Source organism: Perca fluviatilis, chromosome 5, assembly GCF_010015445.1.
Source record: "Perca fluviatilis chromosome 5, GENO_Pfluv_1.0, whole genome shotgun sequence".
Classification (NCBI taxonomy): Eukaryota; Metazoa; Chordata; class Actinopteri; order Perciformes; family Percidae; genus Perca; species Perca fluviatilis.
Genome location: NC_053116.1, coordinates 2329344 through 2340056, shown reverse-complemented (window position 1 = coordinate 2340056; position 10713 = coordinate 2329344). Strand labels below are relative to the sequence as shown.

Sequence of the window (10713 nt, the reverse complement as noted above, 5' to 3'; positions counted from 1 at the left end):
GACAATTTCATTGTGGAGCATGTGGACAGGGAGTTAAACCTTCAACCTCCGGGTCAGGCATTACCTGAGCATGGTGAGCCAGAAGGGGGGATATTAGAGCAGCCTTAATAAACTATTTCAGTAGAGAGGAGTGATTGTTTTTACAGTCATTGTTGTACATCATTAGTGCCAGTTACCTGTTTCCGTCAACATTACCTCTAAACTGCATCTAACAGAAAAAAAACATTCAAAATGCATATGTAATGGTGTTTATTTGACTACACTTTGTCTATTTGCATCTGTATATTTCTTCTAAATTCACCAAAACGTGGCAGTGGTAAATGCCTTATTTGCATATTTAGACATGAGAAATTTCAGAAAACTTGTAATACAAAAAAGAATTGTCTTAATGTCATTAATCAACTGGAGAAGTTTCATGTGTTCTATGTTTTTACCTGTTTTGTGTTACATGTATTGGTTGATTATCCCTGTAATTTTGGAGAGGTAGTTAATGTGGAATACATTCATCAAATTGTATATTTTAACTGGTTGTGCCAAATTCAAAACTGTTGTTTTTCTACATCTTTTCAATTAGTATCCACTCTGGTATTGTATTATCCAACTTGTTGGAAAAGGATGAGAATGTTGTAAAATATATAAACATTTGTTTATTGGCATAGACAATCAAATATTAATAAATAAATAACATGTTAATTAAATTAAAACCTAGTCTATTTTTTTGCTTGCGCCTCCATCACTGCCACCATGCGTGCCATGAGCCCAAGCAGAGCACTTGTGTCTGTCTCCATCTTTGCTGTCATGTCCTTGTTGAGCTGCAAGAACTTATCGTCAGCCTTCTCCATGTACTCCAACAGCTCCTCATTTTCACGCTGTCTTTTTCCTGTGTAGAAAACAAACAAACAAAACCAAAATGTGGGATTACATGACAATGTCAAACTACCCATATACCTGTGCACTACTAGTTCAAGTCCACACATTACTGCAGATAAGCTACAGTTTATTTTATATTGCCTGCCATCATTTAATCTAACAATTGTTCTGCAAACAAAGTGCCTGCATGTTGACCATAGTTGACCTATGGTTTCAATAGGACATACCGACCCTTCATTTTGGGAGTTAAATGCTTGTTGGACAAAATGTAAGCTATGAGGCTATGTAGAACACGTAAACATTTAATACATAGCACAAAACAGCTTACCTCGTCTGGCTTGCCGTGATGACACGGAGGCAGATGGTACCGGCGAGCTGCAGTCCTGTGGTGATGGTGGTGGTGGTAGCTCCGTGTCATCGTCAACATCCCCTTCCTCACCAGTGAGAGACAACTCTATAAACCACAAAACAGGGAGCAGGTTTAGTTTATAAAGCTCATTCAAGACAGACTTTTCACAATAAGACCTGAGTCACCTTTATGAAACATCCCTCTTTTTTTTGGCCTAAAAAACATGAGGTGATTTAGCTCATTAATAATAAATCTTCAAATTCAATTCTCATAACAGTAAATAAAGGCAGTTGTGTGTTTACCCCTCCTAATCATCCCCTGATGTAAGCTGCAGACTGCATACAGAGCATTTATTATTTTATCAGTGAGCAAACTTCCCTGCTGAATGTTGTTTTGGCTTTTAAAAGTGTTGCACAAACAAGACATTTTGTTGGCGAATAACCGTCAAATCAAAATCGGATGCATGGATTAAAAAGTTGATGAGTACAAAAGTCAAAAAGTAACGTTACCTGAAAACAGCGTGTGGTTAGTTTTCAGTATCTCACATCACACTTTCAGTCACTATAAGACCACTAGCTACTACGGTCAGAAACATTGTGCCAACACATGAACAATAACGTCGCTGTCAATGGGCTTATTTTAGCTAGCTAGCTACCGACCGTTAAACGGTTTTAAAACGGTAACGTTACTTCGGCGTTAACGTTTAGCTACTGCGACCAGCTAAGTTTGCTAGCGCGCTACTCACCATGTGAATATAACATTGAAACAAGACATAGCTGGTTACACAGTTAAAAAATACATGATTAAAATTGAAACATATGAAATGTAAGACCCACCTGAAGCATTGGAATTTTCTGCTTCTCCTCCGTTCACCATAGCCTCTAACAAGGCTGTGGCGGAGTTAAGTGCCCCGGTGGTTTGGCATGCCGGTCGGTCACCAAGTATGGCGTCCAGGACGTCGAAATATGGGGATCTTCTTTGCCGACCGCCGCTACCACTTCGCCCAAGTTCCTTTTTTTGGTCCCGATAATCCTTTTTTAATTTTTTTATTTTGTTTATCAGTTGTTCTACACTTCTCTGGTAACCCGCAACCGACATCTCATTCTGTAGCCTTTCAAATACGGGTTTTGTCTGCACAGCTCCATCTAATTTATTTTGAATTTCTGTGGAGGACCACAAAGCCAGCAAACAGTTGGTTTCCTCCACAGACCACGGTTGTTTTGGTTTTCCGTCCATGTCCAAAGCAAAACGGTAACAGCTGTCTATGGTTAACAGCTGACCGGTGTTTTAAAAATGGCGTCCCGATGTTTTTGTTTTCGAACGTTACGATGATCCAGCACCTGACGTAATCGGTTCTTATCTCTAGACCAGCGCAAAGTTGGTGCTGAGTTGGAACCTGTTTTCTTGGCCCAGAGCCAGGTTTATTTGTGTGGAAAAGCAAAGAACCGGTTCGATTTTGGCACTGACTCCGAACCAGCACCAGAACTGCCTTGGTGGAAAAGGGGTAATATGAGACTGAAGGCAGGACACATTCAGAAACCATATCTCACTCAGAACACCATGGATGGATTTTTTTCAAAGTTTGTATGTGTGTGGAAGCACCAGAGACACAAAAGAACACCCCAAATACCAGAAAAAGTGTTTTTTTCATAATATGGGCACTTTAAAGATACCAGCTAACGTATTCTACTTTTGCCAATTTTCCTGGCATCGGCCTGTGCCTCACCCCTCCTCCACCCTAACAAGCTAAGTTAGCTAACGTTAGTCTGTTACTGTGTTTTGTGGACGCTCTGGAGGGTGTGCTACTCCCAAGTTCACAGAGGCTCCATGTTAAGTAATGTTAGCCACGCAGTTTCATGTAACAATTCACGGTAACGTACAACGAGGCACAACAGCAGATGGCATAAACTTTTTCAGTTTTTCTCTGTCGGAGTATACCTTCAAACCGGTTTCAGCACGTGCTGACAGATTACACCGGCGAGCTGCGTCTGAGGTCAGTATATTAGAGCATGGTGCGGACTTTGCGCTGCCAGAGAGAGGCTTCTTCTGTCTGTTTGCAACAACAGATTTAACACTATTATGTTAGCATGTCATGCTCAGTATATCCAAATTCTGTCAACAACGTGTCTCCACAAAACAGAGTAAATCACTATTTTAGGCGATGGACCTTCTTGTAGAATAATAAGACCAAAATAAATACCAGAAAGACGGACCGTATTCACACAAAAAAAAGGATCATAATACCTTTTATAAATGATTTGCCTGATAATTTTTCAACCACTTATAGGTGGAAGTGAAGGACACCTTTGTAGGCTTAAAGTGATGGTTCGGAGTAATTTACCCTAGGGTCCTTTGCACCACGACCTCGAGCCAAACACCCCCCCAGAAGCTTTTTTCACCTGGGTCTAACATTGGGCAAGTTAGCGTAGAGTAGCGTTAGCCGCTGAATAGCTTAGCGCGGGGCTAATGTACCCACGTTTGTATCTCTTAAATGACTAATAATGCCCGAAATGATACCAAAGGTCTACACTAGTACAAATAGATTATGCACTCATAAAACGATGGATTGGAAAGTTTGTAAGTACACCAGAAGTTTATGAACACTTGCCTGCTCTCTTCAGCTCTCTGTTGCTGCTGCTGCTACCTGCAGTTAGACTCACAGCAGCAACAGCAGCAGCAGAGAGCAGAAGCCAGCAGGCAAGTGTTATTTACATAAACTTCTGGTGTACTTACAAACTTTCCAATCCATCGTTTTATGAGTACATAACCTATATATACTAGTGTAGACCTTTGGTATCATTGGGTAAATTACTCCGAACCATCACTTTAAAAGACAAATGATAAAAACGTCACATCACTGGATATTAGAATTTTCTTTGTCAGGTTCATTCTTCATTCTTATTTGCAATTATTGCAATTAATAATAACTGTTGCAAACTACGGTTTTTATGATTTGCCATATTTTATGGAAGTAAATGTCCTGTAAGTGTGTCTGACTAGTTTGACTTTGTGTCAGAGGCTACTGGGTTATTTTAAGCGGGGTTTTTTGTTACTAAATTTTTTTTTTTTTTTTTTTTTGTTTTTTATTTTCGTGGTGTGTTTTTTTTTTGTGGTCTGTCACAGACTAACTACTCTTTACTTGAGAAAGATCACCTGTGGTTGAAACAATTGTGGTACTATGAATGCCCATAAAGTACAAGACAGAGGTGTGCCACCTTTTCTAGTATGCCAGGTTCAGCTCCTTGTGGTTACACATTTTCACTTTGTTTGTTTGCTTGTGTGTTTTGTATGTTCCTGACAGAAATGTGCATGATCATTTTCCAAACCTGTTACCTCAGTGACAATGATTTTTGTCATCTGTGGACAAACAAGTGTAAAATGTTGGTGTTTGTTTAGTTATTCCTTATATGTTATGTAAGTGTAAACTACAAACTTTTCAAATTGAATTTAAGCTCATTTGAATTTCTTTCCAGGTGCATGAAGAGTCTGACTGAAATTTGTCAACAGGTATGTATTTGACTTGTATGCAAAACACAAAATGCTGTGATACCACATTTCACATAGAGTACATGTTATATAAAGTTTATACACGGTTTCTTTTGCAATACAATATTTGATTATTACTATATCTTGTATCAACGTTTGCTGGTTAAAAAGCAGATTTGCTGCAGTTTTGATTTTCAATGATCAAAACCTGTAGTTCCAACTTAAATTTGAAATTTAAACAGCAGAAAATATAGAAATACTGATAACATAGGCTATTTCTCATAGACATACAGTTAAGTGATGATAACACATTGTTTGTACATACTTTTTCACACCCTAGTTACCATTTACGAGAATTGTATTACGTTGAAACTAATTAAGCAAATTTTCTTTAAAATAGTTTATTGCAAAACTTTAAAAAAAAATGTTTAACATAATATGTACACAACATCAACAAACACTAAAAAAACAATACTGAAATCAAAGGTGCCCAATCTCTTACATGTCATGATACATTATTTCATTATTAGACCTATTAATGATGTAGGCTACTAGTTATACAGTAAGTTAATAAGACCTTTTTATTTCTTACTACCTTAGGTTTTGTCCGATGGGATGGCAGTGTAAGATCTGCAAGTATTGTCTAAGCCAAAAAGGGATCTTAGCATTAAAAACAGAACTAGTATAACATACATCTGGTGACGTGCAGGCAATCCCAGCCATGTCTATATGACAGTTGCCGTTGCACATTTAAAACTCAGAGTGCCCTTCGCACACATTTGTCCAGGTACCATGCAGCTGAACAAAGTCTACAGCCAGGAATAATCTGCTTTTAAGTGTATAGTTTGCAACGCTTATGTTTCTACAGAGAAGGACTACTTTCAGCATATTGGAAATCATCTGAAGTGCCACGAAACAGTCTTTTGTGTATTTGAAGGATACGAGTTTCGGACAAATATATACAACACATATCTGAAACACAAAACCAGAAGACACAAATCTTATTCTTTGAGTGATTTTAAGCAAGACGTGTATGAGAGTCACCATAACCAGACTTTTGACCATTCTGATGTACCAGAGGCCAGTGATCATGAGGGCAGTAGTTTAAATTGTGATCAGGAAAGTGCATCTTGCTTAGTTCTTCAAAGAATTGCCTTACTTCTGCTGAAGCTAGAAAGCATCTATAATGCCTCAGGGAAGTGCATTGATGCATTGGTTGAAGACCTTCAGTTCATTTCATCTTCAGCATCTGTTGCAGCTGTTAGAAACATACTTGATTCAGCATTGAAGTTTAATAACTGCATTGTTGACCAGGCCATCCTAACTGACTTGGCAGAACAATTGTGTAACTTCCATCCCATTAGTACAGCACTTGGAGCAGGTGGTCCGCTTGGTTCGGCTTTTAAGAGAAGAAAGTATTTTAAGTTGCATTTTCAGTGTGTCGATCCTGTTGAATATATTCTTGATTCGCAAAAGAACAAGACGTTTCAATATGTGCCTATTCTAGAGACTGCAGGAAGTCTTGAAGAATAAAGACATTGTTGAGGGAATCTTATCCAAACATTCAAACAGCACTGGATATATTAAATCAATTTTTGATGGCAAATGTTTCAAGAAAAATGACTTCTATGCTGGAGAAGAAACAAGACTCTCTATAATCCTTTATGTTGACGACTTTGAGGTGTGTAACCCGCTTGGAACTTCGAGAAAAAAACACAAAATAACAGCCGTTTATTGGGTTTTGGCAAATTGGTTGTCCAAGTTGCAATCTGCATTATCGTCAATTCAGCTAGCTTTACTTTGCAAAGCTGTTGATGTCAAGCAGTTTGAATACAAAGCAGTTTTGGAACCACTCTTGAAAGATCTTGCCACTCTAGAACAGAAAGGGATTTTCATTTCTAGTGTTGGACATAATGTTAAAGGCACTGTGTTGTAGCTGATAATCTCGGTGCACATTCAATCGGTGGACTAGTTGAAAGTTTCACAGGGCTATACATCTGTAGATTTTGTCTTGGACATTCTTCAGAGTACCAGACACACAAAGTGCGGACTGGAGTGTTTCCACCTCGGACAAAGAAGGACCATAGTTTGCATGTGCAAACTGTGAGAGAAAATCCAAATTTAACACATTGCTTTGGGGTAAAGAGGTCGTGTCCATTGACTGATAAATTGAATAATTTTCACTTTGTCTCTGGGTACCCACCAGATGTGCTACATGACCTTTTTGAAGGCATAGTCCCAAGAGAATTAGCATTGTGTTTCCAGATTTTTACCAAGAAGAAGTACTTTAATTTAACTGTACTCAACGAGTTAATCACACGTTTTCCCTATAAGGGCTCGGACAAAGCCAACAGCCCTCAAGAAATCCCTCAAAACTACATTAATCGCAAAACTATAGGTGGAAATGCCCATGAAAATTGGGCCCTTATGCAGTTGTTGCCACTCATTGTTGGATCGCGGATACCTGAGGGTGATCCTGCCTGGCAGGTTCTTCTGACTTTAAAAGACATTGTTGAATTGGTGGTTGCCCCTGTTCACACAGCTGAAACTATTGCATACCTTGACTTTAAAATATCTGAACATCGTGACAGATTCTTAGCTGTTTTTCCTGAAGTAGGGTTGGGCGATGTCCCCTAAATTGGCAGTTGACGATGGTTACAGTAAAACATCGTGATGGACGATGATATCGTCGTCGGGCCCGGGGGGGGAAGCGGTAGCTTTACATAAATAGTTTTTTCCTACTACTATGGGCCAACAGTTAACATAGAAACGATTAGAGATACTTTTAAATGCCCTCTGTAAATGGTGCCCTGCTGGTAGGTTTTACAACATGACCTACTTTCACTTAACTACGGTGCAGTAAAGTCAATCAGATGTCCGTGATCTGCGTAACGACAGTACAGTGGGACGTCTGCCTTCAACAGAGCGACAGTAATAACCTAATATACCATCATTACTGAGTTTAAACTACATTCAATTAAATTCAATTTTATTTATAGTATCAAATCATAACATAAGTTATCTCGAGACACTTTACAGATAGAGTAGGTCTAGACCACACTCTATAATTTACAAAGCCCCAACAATTCCAACAATTCCAGTAATTCCCTCAAGAGCAAGCAGTGCGACAGTGGCGAGGAAAAACTCCCTCTTGGGAAGAAACCTCGGACAGACCCAGGCTCTTGGTAGGCGGTTTGTCTGACGGGTGGTGGGGTGTGATGAACAGTGGCGCGATAGTAGTCACATTAATAATGGAACAGTGACTGGATGTAGCGGGAAGCTGCAGGGTTCAGCAGGACGCAGCATGACATTGCAGGGCATCGCTGAGCTCAGCAGGGAGTGCAGCAGGACCACGGCGACAGCTGCAACCAGGATCTTGGTGCCAACGTTCTCCAAGGAAATACGCTGGGGGAAAAAAAAGCATAAGGACTCCGGGGAGTAAACTCCCCAGAAGCTAGGATTAGTAACAAGCATTTCTGGGACGGGCTGCACACAAATAGTAATAGTAATAGTAACAGTAATAGAAACAGTAATAGAAAGGGAGAGGAGAGAGCAGCTCAGTGTGTCAAAGGAAGGAAGTCCCCCGGCAGTCTAGGACTATAACTTATAATTCACGGTTATGTTTGCACTGAATAACGCATTCAATAAACAGAAACATAACTCTTGCAGCGCACATGAACAGATGCGCAATATTAGCTCACACATAAAATAGCACCCTCGTGAATTAGCCCGTTGCTAACGTACATTCATAAATCCTGCATAACATCGTCCCGTACCTACAGGACCTCAGACTTACTTGTTGATGCACGCACAGAGTAGTGTCGACAAACTTAGTCCAATGAGGGGAGAAAGGAAAGTGTGATGGCGCTCCACTTTTAACGCTTTTTTCTCTTTCACTCGAGACCGCTGCGTCCAACGTTAGAAGGTAGAGCGAGCTACAGCTGACAGGGAGAGAGAGAGAATGTATCACTACAGCCAATCTTGTCTTTGTGTCTTTGCTAGTTTAAGACCGACGCACTTGTCAATTTCCCGTCCAGCGCCCGTGACTAGGATTAGTGTGTTTGACCGGGGGGGGGGGAAGACACATCACGATGGTTGCTCTCCATCGTGATGTCGGGCAGCCATCATACGATGATATCGTCCATCGGCACAACCCTATCCTGAAGAGACACTGACACCCAAACACCATTTTTTGGAACACTATCCTGGATTAATTGAAGAATATGGGCCTCTGGTTGGTGTATGGACAATGCGCTTTGAAGCAAAACACAGCTTTTTTAAGCAGGTTGTGAGGCACACTAAAAACTTAAAAAATGTATTGTTGACCCTTTCTACAAGACATCAAATGACGATGGCATACCACTTGTATACAGACATTGGAAAACAGTCATTGTGTGTAACAAAAATATCTGTCGTGCCTTTAGATGTGCTGCATTCAGACATACAGGAAGCTTTAAGAAAAACATCACCGCATCTGTGCACTGTGCAGTTAGCTAACACTGTCAGCTACTATGGAACAAGGTACACTGTTGGGATGATCCTCACCTATGGCTCTACTGGTGGACTACCTGACTTTGCTGAGATTGTTCAGATAGCCATTTTGGACAACTGTATATATTTTATTGTAAAGTTACCTGCTGCTTGGTATGAAGAGCATATAAGATCTTTTTACCTGGAGGTCACTGGGAAAATGGCTCTTTTGGATCAGCAGAAACTTGGTGACGTCCACCCCTTGGCCGCGTACAGTGTGGGAGGAAAACGCTTGGTTACACTCAAACGTCATATCTGTTGTGCATTTTAGGTAATTGGAATAAATTATGTTAATCTTTATAGCTTACAATATCTATACTGTAGCCCATTTATCTGGAAGTGCACCATACTAACTAAATTAGTCACAGTAAGCGTTCCAGTTGCTAGCTTTGGTGGTGTATTTCATTTTATTGGCTACTGATATAACCTTTATTTGAAGAGCGTTCTCTATCTATTTATTCTGGTGGCACACACCAGGCTCTTAATTACATTATTCATTGTTAAGTCTAGTGTCATGTTTAAATTTCTGCTTGCTATTGAACTTTTGTCCTTTCACATTCTTGTCATCTGGCAGAGATGGAGGCAAAGCTCAGAGTAATCCTTAATGACAGAGTTGAGAAGTTGGTCCTTCCATCAGGAATCCCACCCACTGTGGAGGAGCTGCAAACTGTTGTGAAGGAGACCTTTGGAATTTCTGATGAGTTCAGTCTTCAGTATTTGGACTCAGAATTTGAAGATTACTTTACTCTTCATACAAGTGACCAAATTAAACACAAAGACACCATAAAGATTGTTCACACTGCCCCAATTATCCTCAACTTGCTCCCACTTGATGAAAGTTTGGGCAGTTCCTTTGATCAACAGTCAACAGACTGTGACTCTGCATCTTATGCAGACTCATCTGCTGGAACGTCTTCTTCACAGGACACCATTTTCCTGTCTAGGCGAAATACTACAGAACGATGTCAAGGGTGGCCAAAGCAGTTCCCCATTCCAGGGTTTGCATATGAAACTGAGATGTACCTTGAAAGAGCCACTGAAGACTACAAGAAGAATGGAACACTTGTGACTACCTCAAAGATCAAGACAGACATACTTGAGAAGCTGGCTGAAACTACAGTGCCTTGCGAAAGTATTCGGCCCCCTTGAACTTTTCGACCTTTTGCCACATTTCAGGCCTCAAACATAAAGATATAAAACTGTAATTTTTTGTGAAGAATCAACAACAAGTGGGACACAATCATGAAGTGGAACGAAATTTATTGGATATTTCAAACCTTTTAAACAAATAAAAAACTGAAATATTGGGCGTGCAAAATTATTCAGCCCCCTTAAGTTAATACTTTGTAGCCACCTTTTGCTGCGATTACAGCTGTAAGTCGCTTGGGGTATGTCTCTATCAGTTTTGCACATCGAGAGACTGACATTTTTGCCCATTCCTCCTTGCAAAACAGCTCGAGCTCAGTGAGATTGGATGG

The 10713-nt window shown here is 40.1% G+C and overlaps 2 protein-coding genes across 5 annotated transcripts; one reads left to right on the top strand and one right to left on the bottom strand.

The window, feature by feature from the left end:
* Window positions 1-627: 627 nt before the first annotated feature.
* On the bottom strand, window positions 628-2721 carry LOC120558501. Its single transcript, XM_039799519.1, has 3 exons — window positions 2056-2721; window positions 1199-1402; window positions 628-880 (listed from the first exon to the last, which is right to left on the bottom strand). Exons 1-3 carry the CDS (start codon window positions 2453-2455, stop codon window positions 711-713), a joined length of 774 nt encoding a protein of 257 aa, XP_039655453.1. The 5' UTR covers window positions 2456-2721; the 3' UTR covers window positions 628-710.
* Window positions 2722-4355: 1634 nt separating this feature from the next.
* LOC120559407 lies at window positions 4356-10403 on the top strand. 4 transcript variants are annotated; one of them, XR_005639246.1, is made up of 2 exons: window positions 4356-4726; window positions 9810-10403. XR_005639246.1 is itself a non-coding variant. In XM_039801105.1 (2 exons), exons 1-2 carry the CDS (start codon window positions 5435-5437, stop codon window positions 10382-10384), a joined length of 633 nt encoding a protein of 210 aa, XP_039657039.1. In that variant the 5' UTR covers window positions 5420-5434; the 3' UTR covers window positions 10385-10403. The 4 variants fall into 4 exon arrangements, 1 of the variants encoding a protein (XP_039657039.1); XR_005639247.1 differs by lacking the exon at window positions 9810-10403 and adding an exon at window positions 5306-5333; XM_039801105.1 differs by lacking the exon at window positions 4356-4726 and adding an exon at window positions 5420-5492.
* Window positions 10404-10713: the final 310 nt, after the last annotated feature.

Coding starts and splice junctions, on each gene's coding strand:
- LOC120558501 (XM_039799519.1), bottom strand. CDS start 2,455: ATGGACGGAAAACCAAAACAACCGTGGTCTGTGGAGGAAACCAACTGT. Junction 1,403..2,055: donor AGAAAATTCCAATGCTTCAG/GTGGGTCTTACA, acceptor TTTCATAAAGGT/GACTCAGGTCTTATTGTGAA. Junction 881..1,198: donor ATCACGGCAAGCCAGACGAG/GTAAGCTGTTTT, acceptor TTTTCTACACAG/GAAAAAGACAGCGTGAAAAT.
- LOC120559407 (XM_039801105.1), top strand. CDS start 5,435: ATGACAGTTGCCGTTGCACATTTAAAACTCAGAGTGCCCTTCGCACAC. Junction 5,493..9,809: donor CTTCGCACACATTTGTCCAG/GTACCATGCAGC, acceptor GTCATCTGGCAG/AGATGGAGGCAAAGCTCAGA.